This window comes from Globicephala melas, chromosome 10, assembly GCF_963455315.2.
Source record: "Globicephala melas chromosome 10, mGloMel1.2, whole genome shotgun sequence".
Classification (NCBI taxonomy): Eukaryota; Metazoa; Chordata; class Mammalia; order Artiodactyla; family Delphinidae; genus Globicephala; species Globicephala melas.
Genome location: NC_083323.1, coordinates 5,070,728 through 5,089,352, shown reverse-complemented (window position 1 = coordinate 5,089,352; position 18,625 = coordinate 5,070,728). Strand labels below are relative to the sequence as shown.

The window sequence follows — 18,625 nt, the reverse complement described above, 5'->3', positions numbered from 1 at the left end:
GAGGTGGACTCAGCCACTGGGGGCTGTCTTCTGAGCCAGGCTTGGAAACACACTGACCCGCAGAGCTGCTCTCACGCTGCCCCAGCCTCGGGTGCAGGGGAAGGGGGTGCTGCTGGGGGTGGGGGTTGCGAGGGGACGGCGCTGCATCCCCAGCAATCGTCGCTGATGGCCCGCAGCTTGCAGCCCCTCCTGCCGCCCTCCAGTGCCCCTTTGGAGGTTCTGTCTCCTTTCCGACCTCAATCTTGCCCTCTGGGAGGTGGTGTCCATCAGGCCTCCCCATCTGCCCTTGGGCTGGACCCTCTGAGGCTTTGCGGAGGGACCCATGTGATCAGCTGCCCCTAACAGCACCCCAGCAGCTTCTTAGCTGAGACCCCAGGCCCTGACCGTCCACCCTCCCGACAGAGTGACCACAATTGTGAGCGCGGCTTCTCCCGAGCACATTTTTGAAACATTAAAGCAAATTTTAATACAGGGAAGAGTTGACGTGACACTCCTTTATTAAAACCTAAGGACATCTTTATAAAAACTACTGTATATAAAGACAGAAGCAGTGCAACAGCGGTCCGTGTAAAACACATCATTATTATTATTACATTATATTATTATTAGGAATATTATTGGTTTTTGGTTTTCCCGGTTATCAGCTCTCAGAGAGACCCCACGCCTGCTCACGTGAAGTAGGGGTTTACAGGAGAGAGACAAGTCTGTCCCATGGTGTCTGCGCCCTTGTCCGGCTGATCCTGGGGAGGACACACCGACCTTGGGGGGGGGGTCCTACCTTGTCAGGGTGACAAAGCCCCCCACTCTCGCAGTCCCCACTTAGTTATTGCCCATCACCCAGACCCTGACTGTTTGGTTATTTGACAGTGACGTATCCCACTAGCTTTAACCTAGAAGATGGGGAAGAGACGGGAAGGAACCGAGGTGAGAACTTGAGGTGAGTTTCCAAGAAGAGATTCTCTTGGGGACACCAGTTTGGCTCCAGTTGTGACCACACTGGATGCCCACAGAGGCCGTGTAATCTGTAAGTTTTGGTCATGTGCACGGTGATCCTTCCTGGGGTTCGCTGACTTTGATGGGATCCTGCACATTTCGGAGAGCAGTTTAGGGCAATTCACAGGGCGCCTTACTGCACCATCCCTGGGGTCACTGTTCACAGCACAGTCTATAGAAACGGTGCCCCCTGGAGGTGGGCACTGCAGCAGCCCTGAATTTCAGTCCGTCAAGGGCAAACAGGTCAGGGCTTTGACGTGAAGATAGGAGTTTTAGGTAGAGTGTAACTAATAGTCAAAGCTGCTCACTCATCAAGCATCTATCTAGCACCAACTGTCTGGCAGCATCTTGGACTGAAAACTTGGGGGTGGGGCGAGGGGGGAGACAATGCCACCTCCAAGGTCACTTATTCTCTTTATGAATTTGAACATTCCTAACCGTTAGGCACAACAAGTCATTTCACAGGTGATCCCAGCCTCTCCCTCAGACACTGCATGTTCCCTGACATCTCCGTCTACAGCAGGAATAGCTCCCAGAAGGGCACTGGGTAAATATTTGTTGAATAGATGAATGAATGCATGCATGAACAAATGGAATTTCTAGAATCTTCTACCTCACCTGACTGCTCAACTCAACATTCAAGTTTTCAGGCCACGGGCTCCAAAGCTGCATACATTCACTTAATCACCATCTGGTGTTGCATTTGTGCTGTAAGGAGGGGCTGGGGAGCCTGGCGTGGCATCGGTCAGACGGAGGGTGTGCCGTGTTTGTTTTCTGGAGGGGACAGGACATCACCCCAGCCTGGTGGTGAGTTCTGGGGCTGCAGGTGGCAGTGACCAGAGTGTCACCCACTCACTGGGTGGGTGGCTGCCCCGCTGACCTTTCAGATGGCCAGTGGGGACAGGTAGACACTGTCTATGCCCGCCAGGTGAGCGGTAAGATAAGAATCCCCCAAGGTTGCCGCAGAGAGGGGGCCACCCAGATGTGTCTGCGGTGACCTGGCTGCCCCTCCACATGGACAAGAAATGCCCCCAGCAACTCCTCTCGGGGCTATCATGTCAACTTGGATCGCTGCGGAATCTGTAAATTCACCTCTGAGGGCCACCTAAGGCATGGCTCCTGCCATCGGTGAGGACCAATCAGCAAAGCTGAAAAAATGAAAATAAATCAACAATTTTCAAAAAGTCTGTGACTCTGGGAAACTAATCTTCTTTTACGGCACGACCTCTAGGAGACACAGTAAATGGGGTGTCAGAGGAGCCAGGAGCCAGGGCCTGGGCAGGGACCGTGGTCCGGAGGGACAGCGGAGGGCTGGGACACCGGCCTGGTGCGGACAGGGGTCTGGGGGTCTGCTGGGCGCGTGGGAGATGGTGCCAGGCTCGATGTGACGGGATGGCCTACAGGGAGCTTTTGATCTGACGGTGAGCTGAGAAGCATCCCTTGGTAGAAGAAGTCTGTTAACCCCCATTCCTGGTTGTGTTTCCCCTGATGCCCCCAAGCCCTCCTTTCCAGCCCTGGGGATGAATTTGCCTGAAGGGTTTTTTGGATGAAGAGGAGAAAGGCCCCCACACCAGGAATGCTAGCTGCCTACCTGCTCTTTCTCTAAAGCATCAGAGACGGGCTCATCCGAGAGACGGGAACTACCTGCAGAATCACACGTGTGCATGTGTGCGTGTGTGTGTGTGCGTGTGCGTGTGCTTTCAGTTAAGGCCTGTTTCCTATAGGTCCCGGTCAGCGTCAGATGTCGGGCTGGCAGCTGGCGGCCCCAGGCCCTTCTGAGCTAGCGGGCTGCTCCTTGAGGTGCAGGGGGATCTCAGAGGTTCAGGTGGGGGCAGAGAGGCCCATGGGTGCCAGCAGGTATTGGTTCTGTGTAGAGATTCCCAAACGCACAATTACGCTATACACAGATGAGAAGGAAAGCATAAAACTGCTCGTTATAACACACAGTTCCCAGTGGGAAAAAGTCCTTACAAATACAGGGAGTCAAAGACAAGCTCCTCAGCGGATGTATTGCCATCTTCTCTCTCTTCTTTTTGTTTTGCTTTTCGTAGTATTATTATTGTTATTTTTACAAATTATGTGGTTATAGCCAGAAGCTCACAGTAAAAAGTAAAACTAGGCAGCTTGAAAAATCAGGTTAGGGAGTCACTAAAAAACACTAACTCTGTAAATCTCTACTTGAACCTGTCTCTACCCTGCATCTTATTCTCAGGGACACTACTCATTGGCACGTCTGCCTGCCGTGGTAGGATGGGGCAGGTTTTTGTCAGGATGGCCCGTGTCCCAGGGGCTTTGAGGAGCCCTTGACGTTGAGAGGGAATGAGCCGCACACGTGTGCCTTTCAGATGGGCATTCACACCCACGCACACTGCCCTCTCCCCTCAGCCACTCCGTCCCACGCCAACACCCCACACACTTGACAGGTGAGGCTCAGAGAGGTGAAGCGATTTGCCCAACACCACCCAGCGGGGAAGGGGCAGCGAGTGCTGTGGGTCCCTGCACTCCACCCCCTGCATCCCAGGCTGCCCTGTGTCCGTTTGCTAAGTCTGTGGTGTCTGCTGAACTTCACGATGAGGGGCCGCCTGCACACAACAGAGGGTTCTGATCCCCAGCCCGGCTGCAAGAGTAAACCTCCGCGGGGTCATCATTCGCTCCTGGAAAGACCTCTGGTGGAGTCGGGAGCAGCGCCTTGCAAGTTCTCAAGCCCAGGGTTGCAGATCAGGGGAACCCTAGCCCTTGCTGGTCTCTGTGACAGTGACCTCTGGCTCTAGTGCTCGGGGCAGAGAGGCAAGGCCAGCTCCTTCTTGGCAGGGGAAGCGTCTCCGTATGAACAGCCGCACGAGCAGCCCCAGAACCGCAGGAAGCCAGAGAAGCAAGCCCCCTAAAAGTCCCTGCAGAGCTGACGTCGGCTCTGTGGACAGATGTTACGGGCATCCAAGTTTTCATGGAAGTCGCGCCTTAAGTGGGAAGGGCTTCGACAGCCCCTTCTTTTAGTCAAGGCAGAGAAGGCACAGAACTTGCCTGGGGTCACACTGCGCTCAGCGCAGAGCTGACGTCAGAATCTGGGTCTGCGCCCACACCGCTCTCCCCAAGGCTCAGGTCTCTCTGATTCCCGAGGCCATGCACATGGGATGCAGGTGTTTGCTGATCCAGCTGGGCTGAATGACTACTGAGCTCCCCTCCATGGCGACTACTGCTCCGCATGGACAAGGCCCAGGGGCAGGTCCTGGCGTGTCTCAGCGTCCCGGGTAAAGGAAGCCACGCCTATCCCTAATCAAGACCCCAAGCGGAGGTTCTCTGACATTGCCTCTGCCAAAGCTGTACACCCGGGCCCTGGCGGCACCGTCTGGAGAAGACGGGACTCAAGCCACAGGTCTGGGTCTTCCTTAGCTTGCCTGTGTGACCTTGGGCAAGCCACCTGACCCATCTGAGGCTCAGCATTGTAGGCCACGAAATGGGGAGAGTCCCTTCTTTATGGGCTTTGAGAGGACGAAAAGCCAGGCTGGATGGAAAACGCTTGACACCCTGGAAAACTTTCTGCTTTATCAAAGGACAGGTGTTATGATTTTCCAGGCTAAGGTGACTCACAGCGGACCACGGCATCTGGGCTCTCACCCACCTCTCTTTCCACCCTTCCTCTGTGTCCCAGCCAACCTGGATTTCTTTTTGTTCCTTGAAAGCATCAAGCTAGTTGCTGCCTCAGGGCCTTTGCACTAGCTGTTCCTTCTGCCTGGAATATCTTTAAAGTCCATGGCTGGCTCTTGCTTATCATTCAGAGCTAGGCTTAGCCCGCTCAGAAAGCCCTTCCCAGACCACCCAAGCTCAAGAGGACCCCCGTGAACATTGTTTTGACCAAATTCTCGGCTTAGGGCTCACTGCTATTGCTACCTTCCTTATTCACTGTTTATTTCTTCCCTGTCCTCTCCCCCAGCTAGGACACCAGCACCACGAGCAGGGGCCTGCCTGCTCACTGCCACGTCTGATGGGCAGAGGGTCTGTGGAAGACACTGGGTCCTGCTAGGTGAGGGTACGCGAGCAGAGGAGCCGGGCCCACCCAGCTGGGCGCTGGGGGAGATTTTGGCTTCACTAACACCAGGGGAATGAGGGTGTCTACACTGCCACCCTGGCCCTCGGGGATTTATGTGATCGTTTCCTAGGTCAGGCCCTTCCGTGTGTGTGCCCCCGGGCTGGCGGGGTGGGTGGTGGCAGTGGTGAGCTCTGTGGACAGATGTTACGGGCATCCAAGTTTTTGTGGAAGTCCCTCCTTAAATGGGAAGGGCTTCTAGAACCTTCCCCTCTGCATTTCCACAGTGCTCATCACTCTGTCCAGCAAAGATCTGTGTGTCTGTCTCTCCCACCAGATGCGGCTCCTCCAGCGCAGGGACGAGGCCAGCCTGACTCATCTCCCTTCCCGATCGCTGCCCAGCAGAGGGCTGGCAGACAGTAGGTGTTTAACCAGAATGTGCTGTGTGTAGGAGGGTCCTGCGGAAGCGACGGTGGAGAGCTTGGGTGATGGCCCATCCACTGAGAAGCCATTGGGGGGATGCTCCAGGGACTGTGTTGGGGGTACCCTGGGCTGGGGAGCTTGGACTTTGGGTTCTTATACCTCTGAGGTCAAACCGAGGACTGGTCTCCTCCTGGCTGTGAGACATGGGCCATTTCTGCAGGGAGTTCATCCCACCCACCTCCCAGGTGATGAGAGAGGGCGTACGTGAAGATAATCTAGTGCCTGCCCCGAGGATGGCCTGAGACGTGTCTCTCATTATCACTGTCATTATGGGAACAAATTCCATAAGAACGAAACCCCGCCGGCATTTCGCATCCCCAACACCCCCTGAGACAAAGCGTGGCTGTGCCCTGTGCTTGCCAACTCCATCTGGCTCACAGCTGCATCAAGAAGCTGGAGCCCGGACGCTGGGCCAGACCCCCAGCACAAGGTGACTCAGGCCCATCAGAGAACTTGGGGGGACCCCAATAAAACCAATCAAACAAACAAAAAGGATACCCCTGATCACACGCACACGCACGCACACACACTCACATTCAATATTCTGACACAGAGAGGCCCACAGGCCACTACTGGAGGGAGCAGAGGCAAGGGAACCACGCACGGGTACGACACATGGCCTGAATCCTCCCGGCTTCACTTGGCCGGAGCAGCTGTGTCGGTCATCCTGAGTCCACCATGGCGCCATCTCTCAGAAACCACTGGCCCAAAATGGGACTATTGCTTGCGGACGGGTGGCTCAGAAGCCCCCCCCTGCACCCGGCCCCCACCCCTGAGTTTGCTCGTAGTGTTAGAAGTCCGAGGAAGGGTTCGGGCACAGGCGGCGTTTTCTCCTCTGCCGCCACCACGGCCGTCTTGGCTCTCCCTGGCGTCTTGAAGTGGTACTTCTCGGAGGCTGAGCCAGGTGCTTTGGGTCTCACCTCCCCCATCCTGAGGCACGGCAAAAGGGTTTTCTAGGGAAGCAGAAAGGAACAAAGTATCACATGGTGTCTCCTCCAGGGTGATGCACTGGGGACATTTCTCTCTGGCCTCAGTTCCAGGAGAACCCAGGTTTTTCTCTGAGCACATGACATGTTTTTGTGTTCTAGTTATTGAGACCTGTTTGACTTTAAAGCTGGAAGCAAGACAAGCAGGTCTGCTATCACTATGGTTTCATACAGCACTAGTGCCCCTGGCCCAAGCAATAAGACAAGAAAAGAGCATAGAGTGTCAGGAGTGGGCTAGAAGAACCCTAATTACCATTATTGGCAGATCACGTACATAGAAAACCCAAGAGAATCAACAGGCTAATTATTAGAACAGAGAGTGCAGATACAAAGATACAATTTTCAATCTGTAAGACAAAACCAGATCAACTTATAAAACCTATTACTCAGCCATAAAAAGAAACGAAATTGAGCTATTTGTAATGAGGTGGATAGACCTAGAGTCTGCCATACAGAGTGAAGCAAGTCAGAAAGAGAAAGACAAATACCGTATGCTAACACATATATATGGAATTTAAGGGAAAAAATGTCATGAAGAACCTAGGGAGAAGACAGGAATAAAGACACAGACCTACTGGGGAACGGACTTGAGGATATTGGGAGCGGGAAGGGTGAGCTGTGACAGGGTGAGAGAGAGGCACGGACATATACACACTACCAAACGTAAGGTAGATAGCTAGTGGGAAGAAGCCGCATGGCACAGGGATATAAGCTCGGTGCTTTGTGACCGCCTGGAGGGGTGGGATAGGGAGAGTGGGAGGGAGGGAGACGCAAGAGGGAAGAGATATGGGAACATATGTATATGTATAACTGATTCACTTTGTTATAAAGCAGAAACTAATACACCATTGTAAAGAAATTATACCCCAATAAAGATGTTAAAAAAAAAAAACAAAAAAACTTATAAAACCAACAGTGTTTTTTTACCTCAACGGTTACCAGGGTGATTATATGTCTTAGCTTAGGATAGTCCCAGTTAATACTTATTGTTCTGACAAAATTTTTAATATTGTTCCCTTTTCAGCCTCAAAAGTATTCTACTTTGGATGATAAACCAGATGGTCACCCTTGTTATAACAAACTAGAAAATATTAAGAACAGACACAGATAACACTCATAATAATAAAAAGAACCATTGTAAACCTTGGTGGTACACCACTGGATAGGACCATATCGTACAAAGCCATGGAGAGGAAACCAGGACACTCCGGGCACATGGACAGATCACAAGATCACTGGGATAAGGTCAAGAGTGTAAACGCCAGCCCATGGGGCACTTACAGCTTTGATTGGCAGAGTTGAGTTGCCTTTGTTCTTTCTCCTCTTGAGATCACCTCCAAACAAGGATAATGAGGAACAGAAATACAAACTCCATCTCTGGCAGACACAGTGAATCCCCTGTCCTATAGCCATTTATAGGGGTAATTACCCAGTCACAAATATTCACCTTCCCATACTCCCTTGCAGACCGGAGTGGTCACATACCCACTCTGGCCAATGCTATGCAAGTGGAAGTCTACTGGGAAGGGGACATGGATCCAGAGGAAGAGCATGAGAACAAAGGACACTCACTAATGTGGCTGGAGTGGGAAGCAGGGAGAAACCTGGTTCTGGTGGCAGCCCCAGATGGCCCACCTCCACACCATTGTAGTTGGGTTTCTGCAACTTGTATCTGATTACAGCTACCAGCAGATAAACCATCTTCCACCAAACTCCAGTGTGTCCCAGGGGCAAGGGGGGAAGATAATGGAGGGGTTAAGCCAACAAAGTCCATCTTTCCAGAGGGCTTGATACTCCAAATGGCAGAGTCAACACCCCATTCTGCATCACTGCGCTCTGGGTGACAGATTCTGTGGTCCCCCATCACCTGCTTTATCATTCTCCATCTAGTACACCAAATATTTTACTTACTGGTCTAGCATTTTTTTTTTTTTTTTTTTTGCAGTACACGGGCCTCTCACTGTTGTGGCCTCTCCCGTTGTGGAGCACAGGCTCTGGACGTGCAGGCACAGCGGCCATGGCTCACGGGCCCAGCCGCTCCGCAGCATGTGGGATCTTCCCGACCGGGGCACGAACCTGCATCCCTTGCGTCGGCAGGCGGATTCTCAACCACTGCGCCACCAGGGAAGTCCTGGTCTAGCTTATTGTTTGTCTCTCCCAACTAGAAAATTAGCTACATGAGGGTCAAGGTATTTGTGTGTTGTGTTCATTTTTGCATTGCAGGGTCTGGAGCAGTAACTGGTACACATAATAAGTCTTTGTTGAATGAATGAATGAAGCAAGAATTTGAAGCCCAGATGAACCCGATTTTAAGTATAAAGTCAACAGAAAAACTTCTAAAAACACATTTTTGAATTATAGCTCCCATGAGCCCTTCTTGCATAAATTAACAGAGGATACATAGAGGATAATAAAGGATAACATCCTATACCTTAGGATAACAAAGGGTAAATAGAGCAACTCTGGCAAGAGTACTAGCAATGAGAATCTATTTAACTGTAGGTCTATGTCTGAAATTAATGTATTGTGACTGTTACAGAAAAGAACAAAAAAGGAAACAGAGAACCAACATAAACTATAGTAGGGAAGGTGGAGGTCAGAAAGAGGGAGGTAACATATGCAAACTATGTCTTATTTGCTTATAGTTGGGAGTCCAAAAGGATCAGTTAGAGATGGAAATAACATTAGAGGTGCAAAGGTAAATGGAAAAATTAATATAATATAATCAACTAAAATCATTTGATGGAAGTGAGAGAAGGGGAGGGAGAGTAGATATGTTCTAATTTGGGCATCATTCATAGTAGGGAGAAAATAAACAGTGTCTAAAGAAATAGAGGATTAAGTGTATCATATGACAGTATAATTATGAAGATAACTATGGGATGAAAAACACAGCTTTCCAAATTGTCAGAAGATATATAAACAAAAAAGAAAACAAAGAAAACAGAGGCCATATGGTGAAAATTGACAACCCCCACAAAAGCTATAAAAGCATAAAGCATGTCATAAACTATGATAACAGAACTAAGACTAAATGTAGCTGCCGTATTAGTAAATGTTAATGAGACACACACACTTGCTGAAAAAAAAAAAAAGACTCAATGGTTTACAAGCAAAATCCACTGAAGGTAGAATAATTCAGAAAGGTTTCATATAATAAGATGAGTAGTTGATGAAAAAGTTTTGGAGATGGACGGTAGTGATGGTTGTACAACAGTGTGAATGTACTTAATGCCACTGAACGGTACAGTGGTTAAAATGGTAAATTTTGTTATGTGTTTTGCCACAATTACACAAGAAAGAATGGGCAGAAACAAAACAAGTGCAAACCAAGAGAAAGCAGGGGTCTTGATCTGAATGTTAGACAGAGCTGAAGTCAGGGCAAGAAATAGAGAATGAGAAAAAGACGGCATTGTGTGGGGACCAAGGATGAGAGTCACCATGAGGACTTAAAGTAATGAGTGTCTTTGCACCAAGTAACATAGCCTCAACGTTCATAGAGCAAGAAATCTGAAAATGTAGGAAGAAAAAGACAGAGTATGTTAATATTGGTGCATTTTAATTCACCTCTCTCAGTCCCTCACAGATTAAGTTGACAAAAACATAAATAAGGTATAGAGAGCCAAATAACCTAATTAATAACATAGTATGTGTGGTTTTTTAAAATTAATTAATTAATTTATTTTTGGCTGCATTGGGTCTTCATTGCTGTGCATGGGCTTTCTCTAGTTGTGGCAAGCAGAGGCTACTCTTCGTTGCAGTGCGTGGGCTTCTCATTGCGGTGGCTTCTCTTTGTTGTGGAGCACGGGCTGTAGGCACATGGGCTTCAGTAGTTGTGGCATGTGGGCTCAGTAGTTGTGGCTTGTGGGCTCTAGAGTGCAGGCCCAGTAGTTGTGGCGCATGGGCTTAGTTGCTCTGCGGCATGTGGGATCTTCCCGGACCAGGGCTTGAACCTGTGTCCTCTGCATTGGCAGGCAGATTCTTAACCACTGCACCACCAGGGAAGCCCTATGTGTGTGTATTAAACAGAATCTTCCTTCTGTTCAAATGCTCTTGAAAATGCACACACAAAAAGCAATTATCAGGCCACAAAGAAATTAAATTCCAAAAAGTAGATGTAAGGCAACATTCTCTGATCACAATACACTAGAATTTGAAAATGTTAATAAAAAAACCACAAAACAAAACCCAAGAAGTTTTAAAATGCTTTAAAATAACTCTTGTGTCAAAGATAGAGCAAAAATTCAAAGTTGCAGAATATCTAGACAATAATGAAAATAAAAAGATTACATTTCAGAACTTGTGAGATGCAGCCAAGGCAATGCTCAGAGGAAAATTTATAGCTTTACATATTTATATTAATAAATAAGAGAACATGAATTAGCTATCCAGCTCAAAAATTAGAAAAAAAGGCAAAATACTGAAGGAAGGCATAGGAAAGCACTTGATAAATTAAAACTGAGATGAAGTTAAACACATAAAAGGAAGAAATGAATAAATAAATACAATTTCTTACTCTTTTTGAAAAACAGGACACATTAACTGTTGGTGACTTTAATAAAGCAGAAGGAGAAAGTGACCACTTAAAAGTTATCTGTACTTTTCCTTTCCAATTCCGCTTCTCCACTATCTCTTAACCCCTCTAGATAGGCTTTTGACCCAACTATTCTGCAGGGTTTACCCTTGTTAAGGTCACCAAAGACCTCCATGTTGCTAAATCCAGTGGTCAATTCTCGGTCCTCCTTTTACTTGTCCCCTTGGCAGCACTGATACAGGTGATCACTTCTCCTGCTTCCAGGACACTCCAGGCCCCTCTCTTGGTTCTCCTCCTAATTTTCTTGCTGCTTCTTCTCAGGCTCCCCCGTGGGTCCCTCCCCATCTTCTCGGTCTCCTCTTCTCCTTTCCATCTCTACTCACTCCTGAGGAAATCATCTCCTCCCAAGGAATTAACTACTCTACATACATTAATGTCTCTTTCAGCCTCAAGCTCACACCGTAGCTTCAAACTGTCTACTTGACATCACCAACTGTATAGTTAATAGACATCTCAAACTTAATATGCTCAAAACTAAAATCCTGATCCTCTGCCCCAAATCAGCTTTTCCCACAATTTTCCTGACTTCAGTAAATACAACTCCAACAGAGTCCCAGAGCATCTCTTTCTCTCATCCCCAAATCCAGTCCACTAGTAAATCCTTCAGATGTATCCATCAACCTTGCCCTCTGCCACCTCCATTGCTTCTACCATGGCCTCCTCGCTTATCAAGCTCTTCTGTCTACTCTCCATACAGCAGCCAGAGGGATCCTGTGAAAATCCATGTCATGTCATGTCCCTCCTCTGCTCAAAACCCTCACTGGCTCCCGTCTCACTCAGAGTAGAAGCCAAAGACCTTCCTCTCCATCCTCTCTGGTCACATCCCTTATCTTCTCTCTTTTGCTCACTCCACTCCAGCCACGAAGGCTCATTTTACGTGTCAACTTGACTGGGCCACAGGGGGTGGTGCCCGGATATTTGATCATACGTGGTCCTGGGTGTGTCTGTGAGGGTGTTTCTGGATGAGATCCGTCTTTGAATCTGTGGACTGAGTCAAGTGGATCACCTACCCAATGCAGGTAAGCCTTCTCCAATCCACTGAGGGCCTGGATAGAAGAAACAGGCAGAGGAAGGGAGAATTCCCTCTCTGCCTTCCTGTCTTTGAGCTGGGTCATCAGTCTTTTCCTGCCTTCAGACTTGGATTTGGACTGGAATTTACACCATTGGCTCTCTTGGTTCTCAGGCCTTCAGACTTGGAGTGGTCCTGGGCCATCAGCCCTGCGAGATCTCCAGCTTGCCAAGTACAGGTTTGGGACTTCTCAGCCTCCAAATCTGCACGAGGCAATGCCTTGGAATGTCTCTTTATATATATAGCTGTCCCTGTGTAGATTTCACATATTTTATCTGTATTATATATAGACATATATTTATATATAGATGTCTATCTATAATCTAGATTTGTATATAGATATCTACATCTGTGTCTATACTATATCTATATCTGTATCGATATCTATCCTACTGGTTGTGTTTCTCCAAGAACTTAGACCAAGACAGCACCTGCACCAGCATGCTTCCCTCTCTTTTCCCAGATAAACACGTGTCTATTCCCTTTCGTCCTTCAAGTCACCTCTTACTGAGACCTTCTCTGACCACCTTATTGAAAGTTGGACTCCATCATCAACTCCCTCCCTGCTCTCATAGTGTTTTTCTCGCTAGCACTTATCACCATCTAACAGTCCACATATTTTATTTGTTATTTGGCCGTGCCGCCCTGCATGTGGGATCTGAGCTCCCTGACCAGGGATGGAATCCACATCCACTGCAGTGGAAGCGCAGAGTCTTAACCACTGGACCACCAGGGAATTCCACACGTATTTTAAATTGTCTGTAGCCTCTATATAAATGGGAGCTGGCCCACTACTCTACCCCCAGGACCAATAACGACACCTGGCACAGAGCTGGCGCTCAGGAAAGATGGGGGGAACACACAACCTACCCACTCAACCCTGTGCAGCAAAAAATCAGAAACTTGGATGAGATGGGTGAATTTCCAAGACAATAGAAACCGCCCAGAGAATCCAGGAAAAGTGAATCTAAACAAAGCAACGCCAGAAAGAAACTGTCCAACGGCAAATCCAAAGTCTATAAAATAAGAGAAACGCAAATGAAAGCCATAATGAGAAGGCGTTCCAGAGCACAGCTCAAAGGAAGCTTCTACATTCCTCCACTCATCACGTCTGCAGAGATCAAAAAGGTTGAGCGCACCATGTGTTTGCTGGGTTTGGGGGGGAAACCTCTGCTTTGTGCTGGTGGGAGGGACGTCAGGTCACTCCTGGAAGGCAGCTTGGCGCGCACCCAAGTTATAGATGCGCACGCCCTCTGACCCAGTAATTCCACTTAACCACTATCCTACAAATACGCTCACAAGGGCAAAATCCTTACAAGCTCATTTATTGCAGTAATGTGGGTAAAAGTGGAGGATTAGGATCAAAGAAATGTCCATCACTGGGGAACTGGTTCAGAAACAATGGCTCCCCACGCAGTGGAGACCAAAGCGGAATGATGCCTCTGGAAGCCGCTGCTGGTAGCATCTTCTGCCAGGCCTGGGCTGGGGGCTGAGACACAGACCTGGAAGGAGTGGGCCCAGCCCTCGAGTGCTCTGAGCTGGGGGGAGCCACACTGGGACCCTAAAACGAGAGCGACAGATCCGCACTGTGTCAGTGCTGAGTGGCTGGGGGCGTGGCTTGGATGGGGGCGGGGACCCAGGGAAAACTCATGTCAGGAAGTGGGGGAAGGCACACCAGGAGGAGGGGGCAGCCTGAGCCCAGGCCAGTCAGAGGGTCACAGCAGGTGACGCAGGATCTTTCTGGTGGGCTGAGGCTAGACAGGCAGCCACGGAGCACTTCAACTGCCAGGTGAAGGCCCTACACGAGATCCCAGGGCTCTGGGACGTAGACGTGGAAGATCCTTCCTAATCCCAAGAAAGGTCAGAGTTAGGGCTTCTGTGATGGGGTATCTCTTCTGGGCTGGGCACTGTCCAAGCACTTTCTTTTTTTTTTTTTTTTTTTTGCAGTACGCGGGCCTCTCACTGTTGTGGCCTCTCCCACTGCGGAGCACAGGCTCCGGACGCACAGGCTCAGCGGCCATGGCTCACGGACCCAGCCACTCCGCGGCATGTGGGATCTTCCCAGACCGGGGCACGAACCCGTGTTCCCTGCATCGGCAGGCGGACTCTCAACCACTGCGCCACCAGGGAAGCCCCAGGCACTTTCTATGCCTAGTCTCACTTCACTCTCCCAACAGCCGTAGCCCTATTTCCCCTATTTACAGGTGAGGAAACCGAGCCTCAGGAAGGTAGTGTGACTTGCGCAGAGTCACATATCTGGGTAGTGGTGGAGCCAGGAGTCCAGCCTGTGCTGCCGGCCACTGGGCTGCACTGCCATCCCTCAGGTGCCGGGTGGTGGCCTGGCTAGGCTGGCTGTGGGGAGGCCAGTTGAGCAGCAGGCACCGCTGCCCTGGAGAGAGGATGCAGCGCTGGGACCCGGATGGGGCCCAGCAGGATAAGGAGGGTCTCCAGCTGGCTTCTGCAACCTAACTGGGGAGATAAGACAGAGCTCCTGGCAATTTGCATAACAATGGACGCTTCCAGAAGGCGGAGAATCTGTCACAGTAACTGCTCAGGATAAAAGCAGAGGCCTCACGAGGCACAGCATGGCTACATTGCCAGGTGAGCTGCAGATACTGTGCCCACGGCACTGATAAGAGCTCAGCCTGGATCTAGTGGGGACGATAAGCCGGGAGTGGGGACAGGAGCCTTCAGCTCAATTTCTATTGCGTCCTCACAGCAACCTGAGAGGTGGAGACGCTTTGACCACTCCTCACAAAGGGGCGAACAATGCGGGACCACCAGGGTGGTAGGAGGGCACTGCCACGGAGGGGAGAGCAGAGTCCCCCGGCACAGATGGTGGCCTCGTAGTGGCAGAAGGTGTGGTCATGGGGGGTGGCATGGAGGAGGTGTGCTCGGTAATGATGATAGAAAGTGAAACGCGAGCGTGGAGAAGATGCAACGTAAAACGACTACAGGGAGCTGCCCTACAAGCCCCCTGAAACAAAGGGCTAAGATGAGAAAGACTGGTGAGGTGGGGGAGGAACTCTCACCCACGACCTGGGGAGCGCACAATGGTTCACCTGCTTTGGGAAACTGGGGAGCTGTACCTGCTGAAGTTGAATATGCCTGTCCCCTGATGGTACACATACACCTGTGTGGGTAGAACCCAGGCCCCCAGAGAGGTCTCCATCCTCATCCCCAGAGGCTGTGAATGTGGCCTCACGTGGTGAAAGGGATTCTGCCGGTGTGAATGGGTCAAGGGCCTTGTGACGGGGAGACTGGTTACCGGGTGGGCCTGGGGTCATCACAAGGGTCCTTAAAGGAGGGGGGCAGGAGGGTCAGAGTCAGAGAAAGAGATGTGAGGATGGAAGCAGAGGTCGAAGTGATGCCATCGCAGGAAGGGTCCACACGCCATGGAACACAGGTCACCTCCAGAAACTGGCAAAGCCCAGGGAACAGATTCTCCCCGGAACCTCCAAGGAACCAGCTCTGCCAGCACCTGAATATTAGGGGTTCACAAGGCTCACGTTGAACTTCTGCCCATCAGCACTATAAGAGGATAATTTGTGCTGTTCTAAGCCACTGAGTTCGTGGTCACTGGTTGCAGCAGCCCCAGGACACTTGTACGACACCCAAGAGAAACGTGGTCACCCGTTCACCAGAGTACTTGGCTGTGAAGGTTCAGAGCAGCTTTACGGATAATAGAAACGACCCAAATGTCCTCAACAGGCAAAGGGATAAGCAGAGCGTGCTACATCCATACGATGGAGTACTACACAGCACTGAAAAAGAACAGGCTCTTGATATGCCCAACAACACGGAGGAATTCACCTCATAGATGAAATGTTGCGTGAGAGACACTGACCCCAGGCCCCACACCAGCCAATGCCAGCCTAGGAACAGCCCACGGTTGTGCAAAACCACTCAGGGGCTGGATGTCAGAGGAGTGGTGCCGAGGGGACGCGAGGAAGCCTTCTGGGTGTTGGGATGTTTCAATTTCGGATTGAAATTCACCACGCTGTAGCATCGAGATGGGCACTTTATGTACTTCAACTCGGAAACCGTGAACAACCTCAGGAAATGAGCCTCTGGTCTCACCTTGCATGCCCCAGTGATGGGGAGCTCACTACCTAGTGAGGAAAGCTGCTGGGCTGTGAAGGGAGGCTTCCTGGCAGGAGGCTCTTCCTCTCCTGAGCCCGTAACCGGCTTCTGGCCTCCTCCTCCCCCTGCTGCCAGCTCGGCCTCGGGGTCCCTCACTCTAGTCCTGCAGACACGGTCAGGCTCCACGACCCTCAGAGAGATCAGCCTTCTCTGGATCAGGGCTTCTTTCCGTCCTCCCCTGCTTCAGGCGAGAGCTGCCCGGAGTGAGGCAGGGCCCAGGCCCCTGGGGTCCCAGCAGACACTCGGCCTGTGTCCTCGCTCACTGCCGTCACCCGCTGTCCGTCACCTACTCCGGGAGTTTGGGTTCACGCTTCTGCTAAGTGGGGACCTCGTGAGGCTCCCAGGAAGCAGAGCGTGTGAGAGCGCCTTGCCCGCAGAAGGCGCTCAGGGCACGGATGTCCTGTGAAGTGGGCGGGGCAAGCGTTTCACAAAGGGGACGTTAGAGACCCTCTAGGAAATTTTTATTTTGCCTTTAGCAAGACAGCTTGTTGGTCCTCTAGACGGATGAAGAGGGGCAGTGATCCCAGTGCAGAAGGAGGGGCTGAGCAGGGGAAGGTGCGTGCGTGTGTGTGTGTGTGTGTGTGTGTGTGTGTCGGTGTGGGATGTCTGGGTGTGTGATGTCAACAGTGTCTCTGTGTGTGGCGCGTGCGTATGTGTGTGTATGTGTGTGTGTGTGGTGTGTGTGTATGTGTGTGTGTGTCGGTGTGTCGGTGTGGGATGTCTGGGTGTGTGATGTCAGCAGTGTCTCTGTGTGTGGCGCGTGTGTATGTGTGTGATGTGTGTGTATGTGTGGTGTGTGTGTGTGTGTGTGTGTGTGTGTGTGTCGGTGTGGGATGTCTGGGTGTGTGATGTCAACAGTGTCTCTGTGTGTGGCGCGTGTGTATGTGTGGTGTGTGTGTATGTGTGTGTGTGCATGTGTGTGGCGCGTGTGTATGTGTGTGCGCTGGGGAGGCTTTGGGCTAACTGAGTCCCCCTTGAGACCTGGCACCGTGGAGGTGCTCCCAGCAGAGTGTAAAGAGCCCAACCGTGGAATCAGGTTGCTTCTCACTGGCTGCTTGACTTCGAATGTGCCAGCGACCTCTCAGAACCTTAGTTTCCACATCCGTAAAATGGCCAGAAAACACCTGTCCTGAGAGGCCGTGGTGCAGGTGAGACGGGCAGCGCTCTCCCAAGTGCCCCTCGCACCCCAGCTGTGGGTCACCGGGTCTCCAGGAGAAACGAGAGACCATCAAAACAAAGGTCTTGTTTGTGGACAAATTAGAATGATTTGGGGTCATAAGGCACTGCTTCATTTTAAAGAATCCAACGTGAAACCTCACTTTCTTCCTGAAGAGAGAAGCCAGCTGCGTAAAAGGCCAGGCGGATGGGAAGGAGAGATGATGCCTTTGGGAGTCAGACAAGCTGTCGCCTCCGTGTGTTTGCAGGAGCCGCTGACTGTGTTGCGGGATGGACACGGGCATTGTGGGAGCGGCGGGCAGAGGGCAGGGCATTCGGTCCTGGCATCTGAGGCTGACCCCGCCGCTCCAGGATCACCCCGTCTTCAGGCCTTCTGGGTTCCATCTGCCTCAGGGGCTGCTCCTACCCAGACTCCTTTGCCGACATCCCCTGGTCCCTTCCCACACACGTCATCCTCTCCCCAGGTGACTTCCTGGCCCCTGCACGACATGATTCTGTGACAAGCCCCCTTGGCCAAGTCCAAGCTGGGATTCAACCCAGGTTTTCCTCCGAGCTCCTCCCCGACTTGTGTGCGGCACCGACATCACCCCATCCACGCTCACAGGCACCTCAGACAGCAGACACTCCACAAGGCTGATCCCCAAAGCCACGCCTGCCCCTGGGTCCCCACCTTGGAAAAATCCCACCAGCATCTCCCCAGTGGCTCAGGCCAGAGTCCGGGACACGGTCTTTGGAGCCCCTCACCCCCACCCAATCCACCAGCTGGTCCTGTGGGCTGTCTGCTTCCTTCTCTGCTCCTGCCACAACCCAGCCTGCAAGACAGTGCCAGCCTCTGCTGGACGGCCAGCTCCCTTCCCCACTCCCTGCCAGGGGGAGCTTTGAAAAAGGCACCTGTCCCTCCCCTGGAGGGCTTCCCTGGTCCCGGGATCAGGAAGCCCACCCCTCACCATGGCCCTGCACATCAGACACCCCCTGCAACTCCCATCCCTCCCCTCCTGTGCTCCCCTTTCTCCCCACACTCCTGCACCTTGACTTTCCTTCTGGTGCATGAATGCACTGGCTCTCTCTGCCTCAGTGCCTTTACACATGCCACTCCGGGGCCTGGAATGTTCCCCGATCCCACCTCAATCTCCTCCAACCTCAGCAGCTCACTCTTT

The 18,625-nt window shown here is 51.2% G+C and overlaps 1 protein-coding gene across 1 annotated transcript in view; it reads right to left on the bottom strand.

The window, feature by feature from the left end:
* Nucleotides 1-489: 489 nt before the first annotated feature.
* Nucleotides 490-18,625, bottom strand: part of SHISAL1 (shisa like 1) — an 81,157-nt gene continuing 63,021 nt past the window's right edge. The window contains exon 5 of the mRNA XM_060306469.1: nt 490-6,453. Coding sequence (XP_060162452.1) covers nt 6,453 — 1 coding nt within the window. The 3' untranslated portion in view covers nt 490-6,452. The remainder of the gene's footprint in view (nt 6,454-18,625) is intronic.